Genomic DNA, 19,652 nt, shown 5'->3' with positions numbered 1-19,652 from the left:
TCGACGACATTCATAAATATTGGGTTCTGCGCCTGCGCAGACCACTTCGGGTAAAATTTGTTAGCTCCTCAAGATGCCTTCAACCACCCACTGCATGTGCTCCGCATCCTCTTATATTGGCAGTTAGGCATCGCTCTTCCAGGTTCTTGTTGAGCAGTTTTTTGGGGTTTTTAGGTTGCTTGTGCTCTGCTGCAGGGATGGCCGGGAGGGTTTTATGAATGTCTTGGATCACTACCAGATCATCTGTTACAGGTAAGATCATCTGTTATCAGGATAGTCATTCACGGCAATCATAAATATTGGGTGACTTACAAGCTTCCCTGTTGGTAGAAGGAGCTGCAAGCTATGGTAGCACCCTTTTAAGTATTGATCTCCCAAATTTGGCCGCTGCCACAGAGTGAAGGCATAATGTTTAACAAAAGTCTGGTCCGAAGCCCAGGACGCCGCCATACAGATGTCTTTATATCTTATTCCTGACAAATGTGCCGCGGAAGTTGCATACGCCCTCATCGAAGGGGCTTTTGCAGATCTTGGCGGAGTCACCTTCTGTAGTGTATAAACCATGAATATTTTATCTACTAGCCAATGCAACACCTGTTAGTGTGATGGTGGGCAGCCTTTATGCTGTCCCTAGGAAAGAGCTGTTTTGTTTCCCTGGTTTCATTTGTCCTTTTCAAATAGAACAGCATTGCCCTGTGTACATCCAAAGATTGCATTGATGTCATGGCTCAGACTTCTGACCCAGAAGAGTCAGAGCAGGAACGGGAGGATTTGCCTGCTAGTGAGGGCTCAGAGGCACAGCAACAGGATTTGGCAGGAAGACCAGACTCTGGAGCTGAGGAATCTGAAGAGGTGTCAGACATGAATCCTGATCAGCAGCAGGCTGATCAGGAGGAGGCTGGGATTTCACCTGTCTTGAGAAGATGTCTCAAGAGGAAAGCTCAGTGGGAGACACGCAGGTGCAGGAGATCACAAGAGAGGAAGCAGAAGTGCTGACTCAGGGAAGCCTGATTGGCTGCTGGTTCTCTTGAGCCATGTATCAAGCAGTCTGTGCTTTCTACTGATGCTGTTAGCAACTTTCGCTGACCACGGACTGTGTTCTATTTTGAATTCTTAACTTTTCCGAGTTCCAGTTTGCCCTTGTTCTGTTCCTTCCTGCTCTGATCTCTTGTTCTATTAATTTTTTGCTCTGGTATCCTTTGTTCTTTTTCATTCCTTGCTCTGTTGCCTTCTTTTCAGTTATTACTCAGTTATTGTTTGAGGGGGATACCTAGTTCAGTTCAGGGGGACTTGATTCATTTACTATTTTCTTTGTGAGCCTTTTTGTTTTCCTTCATGTAGCTTCGCTGCTACTTTCTGTGAACTCACATGGGGAGTACTGAAGGGGGTTATAAATCCTGTTGCGTTAGCCGAGCTAACAGATTTACAACAATTGAGCATTCAAATGCTGTGGATGGATTTCTGAAAAATGTCGGAAGAACCACATCTTGGTTTAAGCGCAAGTCTGTGACTATTTTTGGTCTGAACTCCAGGTCCAATCACATTACCACTTTTTCCTCATGGAACTTAGTGTAGGGCTCGTCCATGCATAATGCTAGGAGTTCATTCACATGCTTTGCACTCGTTAATGCCACTAGGAAAACTGTTTTAAGTGTTACCAGCCTCATGGGTGCTGTTGCCATTGGTTCAAAATAGGCTTGGGCCCAAAATGGCTCTGCCACGTTTTGGCGGCGGTGGGGGTATTCCCTTAAGGGCGGGAAAGGGTACACTCACCCATCCCGCCATATTCCCCCCACCAGCACTCCGTTGTTTTAAAGCCCCTCGAGGCGGCAGCATTCCTCCCTGCTGTCCCGTTGCCCTCACTGGCCGGAAGGACCGGGGCGTGCATGTGCCTGTTGCCTCTACAGTGGCATCTGAAACGTTTCAGGCCCAAGCCTAGTTCAAAAGGCTTTTCTGTCGATGTGGCGAGCAACAGTGAGAGGCTCCATTTGCCCATGGGCTGTCGTACTGGAGGAACATAGGAAGCTGCCATATACTGAGTCAGACCATTGGTCTATCTAGCTCAGTATTGTCTTCACAGACTGGCAGCGGCTTCTCCAAGGTTGCAGGCAGGAAACTCTCTCAACCCTATCTTGGAGAAGCCAGGGAGGGAACTTGAAACCTTCTGCTCTTCCCAGAGCGGCTCCACCCCCTGAAGGGAATATCTTACAGTGGTCACACATCAAGTGTGAGGGTAGACATTATTTATGCCCTGCATAAAGCTTTTCCATTTCGGATGGGAAAACACTGTTTTTCCATCCCATTAGCTGTGGCGGACTGATATTGGAGCCAATTGTACCTGTTATTGATACATTTTGCAGCACCCTTTGTTTTTAACGTTGTGAGATACAGCAACACTTCCCTCAATGTTGCATACTTGTCCTTAAAGGCTTTCGTCCTTGCATAATTGCCAAACCTTTTCAATTTGGCATCATAATTACTTCTGGTGGAAGCTTTTCTCTGGTTAAGCATAATTATGTTCAGTAACCTATCCTCCACGCTGTGAGTTTTAGCATTTGCAGGTTTGGATGCAGCAGCTGGCCCCTCTCCTGACTTATTTGGTCAGGTCGTTGAGGGAGACGCTCGTGGTTTCATCCAGACAGTTTGAGTAGCTGAGGAAACCACGGCTGCTTTGGCCACCAAGGAATTATCAGGATCCCTTTAGTTTTGTCTTGAGGCATCTTGGCTGCCACCCTGTTCAGCAATAGATATGGCAGGAACAAAGAGAATAAACTTTGAGTCAACTGGAACGCATTGCCCTTTGAGTGCTTTCCCAGCCACATCCTTGAGCAATATTGTTTGCATTTTTTTGTTTTCCTGGGTCACAAAAAGGTCTACCATTGGAGTTTTCCAATGTCCAAAAAGCTCTTTCAGAATTTCTGGGTCTATCTCCCATTTGTGTTGCTGCAGAACCTGTGTTCTGCTTAATGCTTCTGCCAATATGTTGTCTTCTCCCTTTATATAGATGGCTACCATATGGACTCTTTGTGCAATGCACCAATTCCACTTCTGTAGACTGAGTTGACATAGCATCCGTGGCACAGTCCCTCCTTGCTTGTTTATATATGCAATTGCAGTTGTGTTGCCCATCTGTATCTGGACCACTTGGTTTAGTATAGACTTCTGAAATGATTTTAGCGCCCTGTACGCTGCAAGGAGTTTCAAGAAGTATATGTGTAGCTGCCTTTCCTGTAGTGACCAGAAGCCCTGCATCCTTAGATGAAACAGATGTGCCCCCCAGCCTAACACTGAGGCATCTGTTGTTATCGTTACTGTGGGTACTGGAGTCTTGAATGGCATACCTTGAAGGAGATTCGCTTTGCTGGTCCACTAGCATAGGGAAGTCAACATTCCCTCTGGAATGAGTAGTAGCTTGTTCTGTGGATCGATGTTGGGGCAGAATTCGGCCAATTACCATGTCTGTAGCTTTCTCAGCCATTGTTTTGCATAGCTCACTGTCGACGTGCAAGAAGCCATTAGGCCCAAAAGCACCTGAATTGCCTTTGCCTTCTGCTGTGGCGACAAGTGAAAGGCTCTCACCATCTGGACTATCCGTTCGTATTGGTTCTCCAGCAAATACGCTCTCTGTGTTCCCATATCTAGCACCGGTCCAATATACTGGAAACGTTTGGCAGGTAGTAGATGTTATTTTTTCCAATCGATTCTTATCCCCAAGTCATTTAATAGAGTTGTTACGCATTGTATCTGTGCTAACTGTCCCTTTGTTTTTGCAGTGAGGAGCCAGTCGTCCAGAAATGGAAAGATGGAGAGGCCCAATGTCCAGAAGCAGGCTATGATCACTGCCATACATTTCGTGAATACTCTTGGGGTTGTCGCTAGGCCAAAGGGCCCACTGTGAAGCGTAGGTATTTTCTGTGGTTCTCCTGTATGCCAATATGAAAATATGTGTCCTCCAAATCCAATGTTGTGATCCACATTTCTTTGTGTACAAGTGGAAGGATTGCTTGCAGTGTCATCATGTGAAATTTTTTCACTTTGACATACTGGTTCAACCAACATAAGTCCATTATTGGGCGAATGCCCTCATTCCTTTTCAGGATTCGAAAGTACTGAGAGTAAAATCCTATTTACTGTGAGCCCACTGCATCGGTGATATCGCTTGTTTCTCTAACAATTCTCTGACCTCCTCCATCAGTGTCGCTGTTACGGGAGTGAGCCCATGAGTTCTGACAGAGTCATGAATTCTGTTGCTTACCCTGTCTTGACTATCCTCAAGACCAATTGGTCTGATGTTATGTGGTGCCATGCTTGAGCAGGACTCGCCAGTTCTATGTTGTTTCCGGCAAACGTCATACTGATGGTGTTTCTGGTGCTGATGGTATGTGTCAAAGTTTGATTGTTTACTAATAGTGCAGATGGACTCCGCAACTAATCAAAGTTGTTGCTTGGTCTGCTGCGCAGCTTTGTTATGGTTTTGTTGGTTAACTTTATTTTTTGTTGCATAGGGGTTCCAATTATACCTTTGGAAAGGTATAATAGTCCCTGTGCTAACTTTGGTGGTAGGCATTTTGCCTTCATTGATACAGTTGATATCTTGATAAACTTAGTTGATAAACTTAGGCATTATTGTGAATATTCTTGCTGTATTCTTTGATTTTATCCAGTTTTCCATAGAGGTGTCTGTCTCCTTGCAAAATAGCCCCTTGTCATCAAATGGCAGAGCTTCTATACGATCTCAACTGTCCTGTTGCAGATCAGTTGTATGCAACCAAACATGTCTCCTCAATATTACTGCCAATGTCAGAGTACGGGATTCCGATTTTGCAAGATGCTTTGCATTGCTCAGCTGCTGGTGCATTGCTCTTGTTTTTGTGAAAGTAGCTTCAAATCTCTTTTGAAATTCCTCAGGCATCAAATTCACGCGCTCTTCATGCAATGTTTCTCATAAGGAGTACATATATTTTGATAATATAATTGGCGATCTTAATTGTTAGACATGCCATTGCATAGGTTCTCCTGCCCAAAACATCTAGTTTCCTCGCCTCCTTATCCACAGAAGTGGTGTGGTGTGTTTTCCTCCCTTAGAAGTTGAGGCACAATCTATTACCAATGAATTTGGCACAGGATGTATTATTTATTTTTCTATGTAAACCACTTTGAGAACTTTGTTGTAGAGCGGTACATAAATATTCGTAGTAGTAGTAGTAAATATTCATTATCTTCATCTTGTATCCTATATAGAGTTTCCAATCGTTTTGATGTTGGCGTAGAAGTCTGGATAACTTCCCAAGTAGATTCTACAGCCTTCATAATGACAGGTAACATAGGTAAGTATGCTGGTTGCAGACCCGTAGCCTTTTTCATAAAATTGTACAGTGGATCATCCAGATCCGTAGTCTTTGCTGGTGGTTGGTGAAATAGATGGTGTTGCTGAACCATTTTGATTCGGTTCTGGGATGTGTTCATTGGACTCCTCACGCAGATGCATCATCTGATACTGTTTGTGTTGCAATACTTCTTGGGACAGTCACAGTCTGTTGTTATAGCGTGCCACGTTGCATGTTCTACTGGCAAATGCGTTTGTGTCTGAATGGACGTTGTCAACTGGAAATGTGGGGGGCGGAACTATCAGAGGCAATAGAAAATTTGTTTGGATAGCCGCATCCTGATTAGTCTGCTGTGCAGTGGTATGTACTAATGTATCCTGGAAATCATTCTGCAATGGCGTGACTTGTGTGGCCCTCTGCATCATTTGTGGAACTGGGTGTTTGTGTGTTTACCATTACTTAAATTGAGAGTACTCCTCTGGAGATAGTGTAACGGTATTCCCCCATCCTTTGTCTTGTAGCAGCCCCTGCAGTGGGGTGTCCCCATACATACTTCTTAGGGATGGTGTTCGTGGCACAGGAGGGAATTGCTCAGGTTCTTTTCCCTCCTCAATATCGAGACCCTGGGTAAGGAAGTCCTTGAACGTTGTTATGGAAGGCATGCTCTCCCCTAACTCCAATAGTAGTATGATGTCTCTTGCTGTTGTTGGGTTCTTTGCTGCTTTGGTTTCCAGGTCGACATCGTGATTGACATCATGCTCAATGTCGAAAGTCACTGGTGAGCATCTATCAGGCTTTGATGCAGAAGATGTCGCTGTAGACAGCTGAAGTCTCAGCATTGACAGAGACTGTAGTGGGGTTGGTGCTGGTGACAGCGAAACTGCCCAATGCTGTGGTCTTGCCACCGGCAAACCTAATGATTGATGTCACTCTGTCGACATCAAAGGGCATTCTACATGCTGCAATCCCATTGGTGATGGGGTTGTCTCTGCTTTTTATCGCGGTATTTCTTTTGTGATTTATCACAATGTTCCTTCAGCAGCAGGGCAGCAGTTACCTTCTTGCCCTTTCTCTTTGTTCTGGGGCTTTTGGTGTTTTGAAGGATGACCACTCCTTTGAAGCCGTCGTCCCAGGCACCGAAGATTTAGACCGCGATTTTGTTGCAGTCTTTGGTGCCAATCTCGACATCGAGTCCGATGCTAAGGGCAAGTGGGGCATAATGCTTACAAAGACTTAGTGCATTCTCCAGTAATGCCACTTTAAGGTGGGCTGCTTGATTTTTCAAAGTCTGTCTGGAGAATGAAGCCCAGATTGAACAGGTTGCTGCACTATGTCCCTCTCCCAAACACAACAAACACTGCTGATGTCCGTCTGTTGAGGGGAGTTTGCCCTTGCAGCTCACATACCTTTTAAAAGTGGTTTTCTCCCTTGGAGACCTCACACTCATGTGGGATTCGTGGAGGGGTTGCCAATTAGAGTAGTTGTGTTCTGATCCTAGTTGAGCCAGTAAATGCCACCATGTACCTAAGTTTTAATCGTCAGTCACAGACATGTCTGTTAATCATTCCGTTAATCATACACCGTTTAATCTTTCAATACTTATCACTATCCGTAGGGTAGTCTTTGCCGATCTGTGTCCTAGCCGATTTAACTATCCTTGTATTTTTAGTTTTTTTCTGAGGAGCTTTAGTGATACTGAAGAAGTGATTGCTTTGGCAGTCAGAAAGAAACTGGAAGGGGGACGCCTAACAGTTGATATAAGAGGATGCGCAGCACACGCAGTGAGCGGTTGGAGGCGTCTCGAGGAGCTAACGAATTTTACTTGAAGTGGTCTGTGCAGGTGCAAAACCCAGTATTTATGACTGTTGTGGATCACTATCCAGATGCATGGTTTTCAGTGGAGAGATCCTTGCTACTCCTACAGACCCTTGCACAGCTTCTGGCTGGCCCTGAAGTTTCCATAACCGCAACTTTCAATTCCCCTTGTCAAAAACATTCCAGGTTGCTTGAAAAGCTGGTTCTTAAAAGCAAGATAAAATTCGTCCATTCAATCCCTGCAATGTCATCTACCATTTCTCCCCCATAGCATTTTGGAGCAAGACTTAAGACAACCATTTTCATTACTTGCACTTTTTCTGCCACATCTCGCAAAGCAGTGATTTCGGATCGCAGCTGCAAGTTCTCCTCATGTTCTTTGCTGAAAGACACCTGCACAGCCTAGAAGAAAGGACACGATTTGTTGCTGGGAAACTGTGCCTTTGCAGCCAAAATAATTCCTGCTGTCCAAACAGGAATGCCAATACATCCCATTTTTCCTATAGTAGCTTTTATATAATGGAGAAGGCCAGTTAAATTAGCACAGCTCAGTTATTGGTCAAATGCTCTCATAATATGAGCTGCATTTTCCTGAACTACAAGTATGGATGGAGTCAGATACGTTCAAAAACACTGGGCAGGGGTGGTGGTGGTGTAACTACCCAATTCAAGCTGTCCCTTTTACACTTACTTTTCCTTCTTCACTGAGCCTGGAAATGGTAGTCTCTCGGGATTCTAGAAAGAACCCAGAAGAAATAAAGAGTCATCAAACTTTGCATCTATAAATTTAAAAAGTTAACCATTTATACTTGACACAGTACTCTGTTGAAGAAATGTCTTTAACATATTGCCTTTCCCTAGAATACCCTTTCGTTTAGACAGCTTTTCAAAAGCAGCATGACTGCTTAACGCACCTTTTCTTGCAGTAATCCTAAGGCAAGGATCAGTTCAGAGTACAATGGGTTGAACACTGAGGTAATTACTTCTGAGTAACATGCAAAGAACTGGGTTCTTAATGCTTTAACACAAAAAGCAGTTAGATTTCTGCCTGAACCTGACTCTAAATCCATGACGTAACCTGATGAGAATGACACACAAAAAACCAGCAATAAAACAAGCATTCCATAAAGAGAACCAGTGTGGTGTACTGTCGAACTACTCGGATGTCAAACTAGGAACCTGTGTTTGAATCCACATACAACCAGGAAGGTCAATGGGTGACTTGGGACCAGACTTACTTTACAGAGTTTGGGGGAGGATAAAACGAGTTAGTGTCGGGGAAGAGACTCATGTGAACTACCCTGAGGGCCTTGGTAGGAAGAGTGGGATAAAAATGTAAGTGTGAACTATTACCCTATTATGGGAATCCACATCAACCCAATCACAATGTCTTTCAGTGGAGCCAGTTCAAACATTCATCTGCCAATCATCAAGTATACAGTATTTAAGCGAGGGATATTATATCATCAACATGCATGTATGAACAAGCTTTAAGCCACTCAAAGGTCCAGATTTTGTTCCCATACCTAGATCAGCTTTAAGCTGTATACATTCCTGTTCCAGTTGGACAGTCCTCTCTTCTTCCTTCAGCAGCTTTTCTTGGATTATCTGAATATCCTGGCGTAGACTACTGCTGTCCTGCTGCAGAATATGAACCTGTAAAAGCATCCAGAAAATGCATTCAGATCAGAGGCATTTCTTAAAATGTATTCAAAACACATACATTTCTTAAAATATCTTAAAAGTCGTCCGTCCCCCCCCCCGAAAGTTGAAAAAAGAAAAGCTAAATGATACAGTTTGAAGTTCAAAGAACAAAGACTCTTAAAGTCTAACACGTTACTTTTGGCATAAGTGTTTGTGAACAGGAGCCCACATCATCATGTTATCCTCAGCTAGCAGGTGTATGTACACACACACACACACACACACACACACACACACACACACTCTTACTTGTGAGTACAGGAGGGGGACAAAAAGAGAAAAGAAACAAAAATGCATGAATGGGCTATGAAATCTGAGATGATTTTTGTTTAAAGCTAGAAATAGCCAATTTCCTAACTATGAATTTTAACAGAACTGGAAGTAAGTGGGAGAAATGCAGAGATTACATCACCTATTATGTCTGGCATAAGGTAAGTTGTTTTGGCTAAATCAAGGCTTCAGTCCTAACAGCATTACAGCCTTAGTTCAGCCAGGGACACTGTATATAACAAACAGCAATATCACCTGTTACTGTGTCCATCTCATACATTTTAGCTTCACATGGCACAGTCACCTATTGCATGTCTCACAGTCTATTGCCATTTGGTACCATTGTTTGTAGGTCTGGATTCATCCTTTTGAGCTCTAATAATAAATCTCAGTTCTCACTCATCACTTCTAGTGCTAATAATTTGCGTAGACAGGAAAAGTTATTACTGGTATTGTATGTATTTATTTATTACATTTCATTATATAAATGTATATCACCATGGTACTTATCCCCTACTTTCTCTTTACATAAAAATGGCCTACGATTCCATAGCCCTTTCAACACTTCTTTTCTCATTAAATGCATAGCAGCTGAAGATAACACCTCATGCATCTAAAGAAGTAAGCTCTAATTCATGAATGCTCATGCTTCAACAAATGTGTTTGTTTTTTTATGTATCACAAGACTGTTTTTGCTGCAACAGACTAATCCACTCTTCAGAAACTCTTTGAAGTCAGAAAGCTTTAAATAATTATCCTGGATGTATACCATTCAGAATCTCCTTAACGCTCAAGTGATCACTTTCGGCTTCTGTTCTCATCCTGAGTCTTAAGGAAAGTTAAGTTGGACCATGCACACACACTAAATCCATGGTTGAGCTGATATTTGAATACCCATTGTACAGTTCCTGAGCGGATACTACAATATTTAAAAAACAGAATCAAGAAGCACAATTTCTCTTTTCATAGGAACATAGAAAGCTGCAATATGCTGAGTCAGACCATAGATCCATCTCGCTCAGTATTGTCTACACAGACAATACTTCTCCAAGGTTGCAGGCAGGAATCTCTCTCAGCCCTATCTTGGAGATGCCAGGGAAGAGACTTGAAACCTAGATGCTCTTCCCAGAGCAGCTCCAACCCCTAAGGGAAATATCTTACAGTGCTCACACTTCTAGTCTCCCATTCATAAGCAACCAGGACAGACCCTGCTTAGCTAAGGGGACAAGTCATGCTTGCTACCACAAGACCAGCTCTCTTTCCTGTGAGCATACAGCTGTGAAGATCCTCATAGGAGAGGCCAGAACAACTTATGATCCATTAAGCAACACAGTCCCATCAGCCACATATTATGACCTCGTACATGGTGGACAATCTCTCTTCTTTGGTTTCCAGAAGGCTTAATCAAGCCCCAGTGAGCCATAACTGGTGAGGTGTGTGTGTTTATTTATTGTTAAATTTATATACTGCCTTTCACTAAAACAATCCCAAGGCGGTTTACAGCAAAATTTAAAAACAAGATGGTAAAAAAGACACAATTAAAATATTAAGTGAAAAATATTAAACAAATCTGATTAAAAATTTAAAACAAAAGCATAAAAGTAATACAGAGTACAAAGAGCAGCAGCAGAGCATCAAATAAATACCTGGGCAAAAAGCCAAGATTTTACACTCTTTCTAAAAGCTGTGATGGAGAACGAGGAGCAAATAGCCACTGGGAGAGCATTCCAGAGTCCGGGGGCAACAACAGAGAAGGCCCTGTTCCGCGTGCAAGACAACCGAGCCTCACTCATTGTTGGCACCCGGAGCAGAGCCCCCTCAAATGACCTCGTCAAGTAGGCAGTAATCCTTGGGAGCAGGCAGTCCCTCAGGTATCCCGGGCCCAAACCGTTAAGGGCTTTAAAGGTCAAAACTAGCACCTTGAATTGGACCCGGGGGGAAACTGGTAACCAGTGCAGCTCTTTCAAACTGGGTGTGATGTGCTCCCACCTGGCAGCTCCAGATAAAACCCTAGCTGCCGCATTTTGCACTAGCTGCAGTTTCCGGATTTGTTTGAGCTGCTGGGTCAGAAGTTGCATCAGCAGGAGTGGGCTTTTGAACACTTCTGTGTGAAGTAGAGGGTGTCATGTACAAAGCAATGGATGGATGTGTCAAAGTGTGGCTGGAACAACAGTTGGGTGGGGATCCCCTCCCATGTACACCACTCTGTGGAAGTACAGTGCTGCCAATGCACAGCAGAGGATGCTCATGCTGTCAAACTGCAGAAGTGTTCCGGACTGCCTTCTAGAAATTTTATCAGGACCTTTGCACTTCAGTGGTAATAGTGATATTCACCATCTGCCATCAGCTGTGAGCTGTTGTAACTTTTAGGGTCAATACTACTTTGAGAGTAGGCTGCAGACTGCATTGTTTGGTCAAATCCTAAAGAAAGGATGAAGATTGCTTTGCTTCAAAACCAACCTGTTTCCGTTCTTTCTCCACTGTCACTTCCATATCCTGCATACGATACAGCAGGACTGCTTGAGATTCTTCCAGCGTTTCCCGCATGCTACGCTCCTTGGACAGGTGCTCCTTTAGCTGTGAGCAATAAAAATATCAGGTTGGCAAATGGATCCTTTATCAAGTATCCAAAGCAGGATACGCTTCACGGCCTTACTGAAAAAACTAAGCATTGCTAAATGTTAAAAATAGGGCATAGTTACACACCAAGGATAAACCGCAGAGACAGAAAAAGGCTAGAATGACTAACAGACTGAATTTCCAGAAAAAAGCTGGCTTTTAGGAGGGTTAGTATCTTTGGTCTGGCCTCAGTCTGACTGTTTTTGGATCACCATTTATTTGCATTTTACTGTATTTTAATTTGTTTGGACAGTAATTGTAAGCTGCCTTGAGTTGTGAAAAGGCAAGCATACTCTATTTTTGTCAAAATCCAGTCATTGTGCATTCACATATATGGGTAATGCGCCTTCGCAGTAGCCTCCCAAGTAGAATTTGCATAGCATTTATCTACTGTTTTTGTGTGCTCGGATTACAGGATGGTGAAATCAAATTAAAAACAAACTAATGAAACAACCAGAAGATTTCATTAAACACACATGCACAGTTAGTATTGTTGTGTGTTTGGAAATTCAACTTCTTCCTCCCTACTGCAACTGGCAAATAGTCTTCTGTCCTTACCTCTTTTAGTTTATGGCTCATTTGATTGTTTGTCACCTTCAGCTCCTCTGCAGCAATGGCTACATCTCTCTGCAAAGACCGAAACACCACATGTGGTGGCAGAACATGCATAGTTTTTCAAAGCCGGACTCTTTGGAAGTCAGGGCTCATGGCTCTTTAGTCTTGACAGTGGTTCCAGCTGGCATTTCTGGCACTTGAACATATGTGGTGGTTAAAAAGAACATAGTTTTTGAGAGGCTATGCCTCTTGCAGTTTAACTGCTACTATCGCTCGGTACAGAACTTAGATGGAGGATTATGGATGCCATCATAACATCCTCATTGGTATGTACATTTACTTTAATATATAAGATGATGATACCAAGGCAATTTTGTTTCAGAATTTGGAACTTTGGCTTCAAATTACTTTGGGAGGAATTAAAGCAAAGACTCTGGAACATGAGAGGGGTAATAAACGGGGGTAGGAATAAGCATATGGGGATAGAAGGGCATGGAGCAACAGCTGTCATCTCTCTCTCTCTTTCTCTCTCTCTCTCACACACACACACACACACACCACAAATCCAGCCCCCTCCCCTCACCACACTTAAATATTATGTTTGTTAGTTTGTGTGCAATCAAGTCATACTTCCCAATGACTTACAGATATCAATTTTTGGATCAACATCCTGCTACTGAAATTAGCTGAAAATGCTACTAAAAGACAGCTATATCTCTAAAAAATGGCTGTCTTTATTTATTTGGCACATTTGTATGCTGCCAAAAACTTCTCATGGCAATTTACACAAACGTTAACATAATAAAACCACAATTAAAACTATTTAAACAGTTAATATGGTTTAAAACAAGCAATTATTTTACTTATCTTTTGCAAGGACATTAATTAAAAATTCTATTATATATATTTAATTTCTTGAACTTTCCTATAAGGGTAATCTACACAAAATGACTTTGCCCAGTCAACAATGGGCCTCATCTAATATTTATATAGTGCTTTCAGGCATTCAAAGCATTTCACGTGTATTAATCTTGTAATCCTCACAACAATCCTGCAATACAAGTATTATATCCAAATGGTAGATGAGTGAACTGAGGCTGAGAGGGAGTAGCTGGCTTGAGGCCAACGGATGACTTCATGACAGGAGAGATTCAGGTTGGGGAAGTCCTGATTTGTAGCTCAGCCTTTTAGCCACTATGCTACACCAGTTCTGTTTAATATGTGTGAGTAAGAACTGTCAAAGCAATTTTTGCTGCAACCATGAATGTTGGAAATCTGTCTATCCCTTGGACACAAGGCCATGGAAAGCTAATATCCTTCTCATTCTATTTAAGTGCCTGGAGCATGTTAGACTCTTAGTCCACACTCTTCAGTGCAACTATAGCCATAGATTCCTAACCTCTCTGAATATAGACACCTATTGAATCAAGCCTTTGGCTAGTTGTAAGTTGATTTTTCTATTCTCATTTTAAACCAAGGGATCCCAGTCTGTGGTCCTGAAGCTGCTGGTGAACTAGAACTCCTATCATCCCCAGCTACAAATTATTGTGGCTGGGGATGATGGGAGTTGTAGTTCAGCATCATCGGCAGTATCACAGATTGTGAACTCTTGTTTTAAACTATTTAAACTGTTTCAATTGATTAGTTTTAATTGTGATTTCATTGTTGTAACTTTTGTGTAAACTGCCATGAGACTCAGGTTTTTGGGAGCAGACACGTGCTGAAAGAAGGAAGGAAGGGAAGGAAAGGAAAGGAAGCCCATTTTTACAGATATAGGTGTCTTTTAGCAAAAGCAAAGATAGCTGCTCTTAGCCATTCCCATTATTGATAAGCTTTTAGCACATCAACCACTTGCGTTCCTCTTAAAATCAACAGTAAAACAGCAGCAGTCTCCAAAAGCACTTTCTGTTGAGTAGCTTGTTGCAAACCTTTGCTGCAGTGGCAATCTCAAGAGCAGCACTCAGTCTTTGCACTTGATCACGGGCTTTTCCCTCCTCTTCTCGTGACTCGCTCAGCTGCTGGTACAACGTTCTCCCCTCCGTTTGCAACACCTTTAATTCTTGTATATGCTCCTCCTGTATTGTGTTGAGGCGCTGTTCTAAATTGGCTGCCAGGAAGCAAGAAAGAACCTTGAAGAATAGTGCACTGCTAGAGAGGAGCGTTTCTCAAACTTCTGATGGCTGAGGCATGCCTTCCCCACTCGTGAATTAAAACTGGAAGCATATTTCACTCTTCAACCCCCAAAGATTTACTTGTAAAGCGCAAGCACATATTACCCGCTTTCAGAAGAGCTCCCCTCCCCAAATCTGCATGAGTTATTGTTCGAAGCATGCATCTTGATTGGAGGACAGCTAATTCTGCTCATCCCTGCTTTGAAAGTGATAGAATAACCAATCAATTATCAGCAGGAAGCAGGCAACGACAAAGCAGTGAGTCCTGCAGAGATGAAACCACCGTTGCAGGTGGCTAATTTGGCAATTGGGGCTCACAGTCATTTTTAATTGATTTCTCTCATGGCACAGTTTGGGAATTGCTCCTCAATACAAGCTACCGCCTGCAGTACCTGCATGCTTTGGATTCAACTCTTTTTCCGTTTGCAGCCGGAACATGTTCAGTTTCAGGGTCTGCACTACACTCTCCAGCCGGCACATCCGGTTCACGAGAGTTTCGCAGGTTCTCCACAGTGTGTCATTCTTTCCAACAAATGCCACTCGAGCATGGACAGGACTGATAGACCGGTGGCCATCCCAGTTCTCCAAGGGTTTTGAAGGGAAGAGTTCCATACTGGGAGGGGGAAAAATGTAGGAAATGTCACTTATTTGGCATGTACTGGTGCACACCTCAGCATTATGGGAGTGTCTGCCTAACTGCAATCTGGAATACAGCCAAGAGGAAGCAAAACCTATTTCTCAGTCCAGATTGCTAGCAGCAGGTTTAACCCCCATCCCCAGTGGTGCCTCTAAGTACATAGAGGGACCACTGGGGATCTCCCCTTCACCCACATGGGGAAAAGGAAAGTGCTACACTCAGGAACATTTCAGTGGGGGCAAAACCTGCTCACCATACCTGATAGCAAGGAACCCATGCAGGGTACATGTACACAGAGAAACAATATGCCTTTTTTCTGGCATCCATGTAATAAACACACCATCTCTGCTCAGAATTCACCCATGATGATGCTGGGCACTTTATTTATTTAGTACATTTATATACCACCCCATATAAAAAAGACCCTGGGCAGTTCACTTTGTTGATAATAAAGAGCAATAAACTGATAACTGCAGTGTTAGAGTTTGTAGATTTAAAGTCAGAAGTGTTGGGGAGAAGGATAAAGAAGAAAAATATTTTAACATTATTGGAGAGGAAGGACTATGGAGATTTTGAGAATTTCCTGTATTGCAAGAAGAAGCAAGGTTCTTGTAGCATTTGGTATAATCTATGTGTGTGAGAGGGCATTCTCACCCACAAACAAAATATAAGCAATACTAACTAACACAGACCTGAAACACTGGGCAATGTCCAGTCTAGTTAAGCACAACTAAGCGCCATTGAAATCAATTCATCTCAATGGGACTAAGTCATGGCTTGATCCAGATGTTGTCCACTGTCTTCAGATAACTCTTTATCAAGAGTAAGTAGATCTTTAGAATTAAATACCATCTCATTAATTAATAATGTTTTTATTTAGGAACAAAATTTTAATTAATAAAATATTTTAACCATCCTATTATATATTTATTTTTCTATGTAAACGGTTTTGAGAACATTTGTTGGAGAACAGTATATAAATATTCGTAATAGTAGTAGTACACACCACTTCTTTCTTTTCTTTATACATATATCCTATCTTTCATTACATTTTAATATAATGCTGTAATCAATCATTGAAATTGATTACAAAATGGCAAATTGATTAGAAAAGGGCACAAAAGTTAGAAAGAACAAAAAACACACCACTGAAAGTTGAGATTCATATTCATGAATGAAAAGCATTACATTCTCAACTGTTTGCTGGAAAGAGTTCATTTGAGTTATCTTAATCAAATGCAACACTGCAACTAGTACATTAAAATAACGGTGTTCTCATGCAATCATTGTTCTCATGGTGGTGTTCATCATGAGGAGAGCTGGTCTTGTGGTATATGGCAGCTTCCTATGTTCCTATCATTGGAGAAAAGCTGACACTGTTGTAGGTCACTGTGTGTCAACTGTTGCAGATAATGTCACTGATCTTTGAATAATGGTTAAGAGATCTTCCTCACTGTGGATCATTTTGATACTCTATCGGTAGTGCCATGAATATCGTTGACAAATATGGTATTTACCCAACCATGTAGAACGACACCTTTAAAGACAGAGGCTAAATACAGGTAAATAACTGTATTTACCCAAAAGAAAGAGGAATTTGACTCTCATATGTCTCTCACACCATATTTTAATAGGAAAGAACCTCATCTTACATTCAGGTAAATACGGTAGCATAGTTTCCAGATTTTTATCTCCACATATACAGCTGCTGTTTTGTCAGCTCTGTCACTTAAATGCCCTGTTGTTCACAAAGTAACCTTAACCACTTCAACTAAAAAAAATACACAGTTTATTCAGAAGCTTGATTATCCAGGATACTTCAACTTCTTAATAATTTGGATACTAGGGAGACATGCCACGTTAGAAAATGAATAAGAGAAGGAAACGAAAGACAAGGAAAATGTTAAAAGCATATGTTTCAACCGTACCTGTCTCCATTCACACCTAGTTTCTCTAGATCTCTCAAAAGTGCATTTGTCTGCTCTTCAACCACTCTCATCCTCTGGTCCAGCACCACGACAGTTTCAGGAGTTGTTGCACTGACGCTCATTGGTGAAATTATTGGCCTTGCCATCACTGTAAATAACATGACTTCTTAGATACTTTGTAGTTATGAGGGATTTCCGTATCTGTCAATTAGCCAAGATTTAGGTAAACAGATAGCAGTACAAGAGAAATGGAGTCCGGGGGATCGCCACATATCAGGTAGGATTTAGGGACATATCTGTGTGGAAGTTCTAGGCACACTTCCATGGAAATAAGTCCCATTAAACTCAGTGAGAATTGTTGCTGACTAAACATGCATCAGATAAGGCTAGACAATTATCAGAGGTTTGGGAATTTTTTTTTTGTACAAAAAAGTCTCAAGAGTTTGGGGTTTAAAAAAAATTAGTTGTGGGGAGGAGACAATGGGGGGACGCTATAGTAGAGCTTGGTAAAATTATTAGCAGTATGAAGAGAATGAATAGGAAGGACTTAGCCCCTCTCGACACACTAACCTCAGAGCCATCATCCAATAAAGCTGATTGGCAATAGATTCAGGGCAATTTAACAAATCAATGGCCATATGAACACAGGAGGCTGCCTTACTATATACTATGTTAGACCATTAGACCGCCTAGCTCAGTCCTCTATGGCGACTGGCAGAGATGTCCCCAATATTTGGCAGAAATATCTCCAATATTTCATACGACAGATGTCTTACTGGCCTCTCTCACAGGCACAAGGCAACAGTAGTCCGATCGAGCAAAGCAGTCCTCTTTTTGACGGTTCCCTGATGCCTATGAGTCCCCTGCCCCTTTCCTCCATCTATTTCTAGCTAAGCAGGGTCTGCCCTGGTTGCATTTGAATGGGAGACTAGAAGTGTGAGCACTGCAAGATCTTCCCCTCAGGGGATGGAGCCGCTCTGGGAAAAATAGAAGGTTTCAAGGTCCCTCCCTGGCGGCATCTCCAAGATAGGGCTGAGAGAGATTCCTGCCTGCAACCTTGGAGAAGCCGCTGCCAGTCTGTGAAGACAATACTGAGCTAGATGGACCAATGGTCTGACTCAGTATATGGCAGCTTCCTACGTTCCCCTTCTCCTTTCCTCCACCCGCCCCGTCTCCCCTTGGGTCCCCCTTCTCCTTCCCTCCGTCTCTTTTCTCCCCTTTCTCCTTATGAGCCCCGGCCCCTTTCCTTCCTCGAGTTCCTCTGTTGCCCTCTTTGCCCGCACGCCCCACCAGTGCCAGGCACATCAGCAGCCCCTGCTGTCACCTGCCTACCTCTCTCTCCTCCCAGGGACACGGAGCCCCCGCAGGAGCTCCCCGGGGCTACCTCCAGAGCTTAGCTCCGCGGGTCTCTTCGGCCCTGACGCTCCCCGCCCTTGTTTCCATGGAGCTCCTTTGCAGTTTCAAACTGGCCCGCTTCCTGCGAGGACTCCAACCGACGCATGCGCGACCGAGATCTTACTGCACCGTGGGACTCCCTGTCGTTTTTTCCTCTTCGCTCCTTCAGAGCAATGAGACAGACGAGAGAGAGAGAGGCATACGCGCTGAAAAGCGGAAAGCCGGCCGCGGGCGCGCATGCTCCAAGAGCCCCACCCAAATGTATAAAAGCATGCTGGGAGATGTAGTTTCTTGGGTTCTCTTTCTTTTTTGCCGCGCGTCGGGAGCAGGTAGTAACAGAGAATCATGAAAGCACTTGGTAGATTCTAGTTCTATCTTCTAGCGTAACAAAGACTCCATTTTTTGTCCGTTTCATTTCTCCTTCTTGTTTTAAGTTTTCGCAGTCCTCAGAGAAATGCCCTTATTTCAAGCGAGGTGGCGAAACCGTGCACCCACCCCTGCCGATTTAAAAAGCGATGTATTTGTTATCGCGTGTCTCCTACCCTTGGTTCCGTTGTTCTGATTCTTATTTCCTAATATTCATTTTATTTGACCTTACTTTCAGTACGGCCGAGGAAAGATGCTTGTTCTCATAGCCAAAATTAGAGTAGATCTTCAAACTTGAAAGGTAATAATTTGTGCTTTGGATATAGACAGAAACACCATGGTTTTTAGTTTGATGAGAGTTTAAGGTTTGTATATAGTCAATGAAATGTAGGCATGTTTGATTGAGGTGGGCTGGGGGGCATTTGTGCTTTTAACATTTGCATACCTGGCAGAAATTCCAAATCTGCAGCTTTTGTCATTAAACAGAATCTGCAGCTTTTGTCTCCATATTAGGAAAAGCTGTAATAGATTTTCGCCTACCATGCAATAGTTAATTAAAGATGTAGAACACTATTGGAATAAAAGGGCATGATCCTGTATGAAATGCATATGAGTCAAAGACTGCTATTCTATGCACATTTACTTGCAAATAAGTCCTAGCCAACAGAGTTGGACTTATTTTTGAGAAAATATGCGTAAGAGTGAGTAGTAAGACATGTTAGTCCTACATAAAAGGTGTATTGTAAGAGCATTATTAGTTTAAGGTTAGACATATTATTTCAGGGTGTGATGGCCCAGCAGATCCTTTTAGTTGGTTGCAAACTAAAATATTAACACCACAGTTAGATTTTGTCTCAGCACACAT

At 42.7% G+C, this 19,652-nt stretch overlaps 1 protein-coding gene across 6 annotated transcripts in view; it reads right to left on the bottom strand.

Moving 5' to 3' along the window:
* CCDC150 (coiled-coil domain containing 150) overlaps positions 1-18,635 on the bottom strand; it is a 63,511-nt gene extending 44,876 nt beyond the window's left edge. For 3 of the 6 annotated variants that reach the window (XM_053277081.1, XM_053277101.1, XM_053277111.1), the window contains exons 1-9: positions 18,359-18,631; positions 17,027-17,174; positions 14,854-15,074; positions 14,219-14,397; positions 12,294-12,362; positions 11,577-11,693; positions 8,669-8,798; positions 7,834-7,877; positions 7,452-7,544 (exon numbers count right to left, since the gene is read on the bottom strand). In XM_053277081.1, coding sequence (XP_053133056.1) covers positions 7,452-7,544; positions 7,834-7,877; positions 8,669-8,798; positions 11,577-11,693; positions 12,294-12,362; positions 14,219-14,397; positions 14,854-15,074; positions 17,027-17,172 — 999 coding nt within the window. In that variant the 5' untranslated portion in view covers positions 17,173-17,174; positions 18,359-18,631. Of the gene's footprint in view, positions 1-7,451; positions 7,545-7,833; positions 7,878-8,668; positions 8,799-11,576; positions 11,694-12,293; positions 12,363-14,218; positions 14,398-14,566; positions 14,809-14,853; positions 15,075-17,026; positions 17,175-18,358 lie in introns of those variants that run through there. The other 3 variants (XM_053277129.1, XM_053277091.1, XM_053277120.1) reach the window with 3 other exon arrangements.
* Between the last annotated feature and the right edge of the window lie 1,017 nt (positions 18,636-19,652).

Source organism: Hemicordylus capensis, chromosome 1 (genome assembly GCF_027244095.1).
Source record: "Hemicordylus capensis ecotype Gifberg chromosome 1, rHemCap1.1.pri, whole genome shotgun sequence".
In the NCBI taxonomy this organism is placed as follows: Eukaryota; Metazoa; Chordata; class Lepidosauria; order Squamata; family Cordylidae; genus Hemicordylus; species Hemicordylus capensis.
The sequence above is the reverse complement of the archived record's forward strand: the minus strand, read 5'-3'. Positions and strand labels throughout refer to the sequence as shown.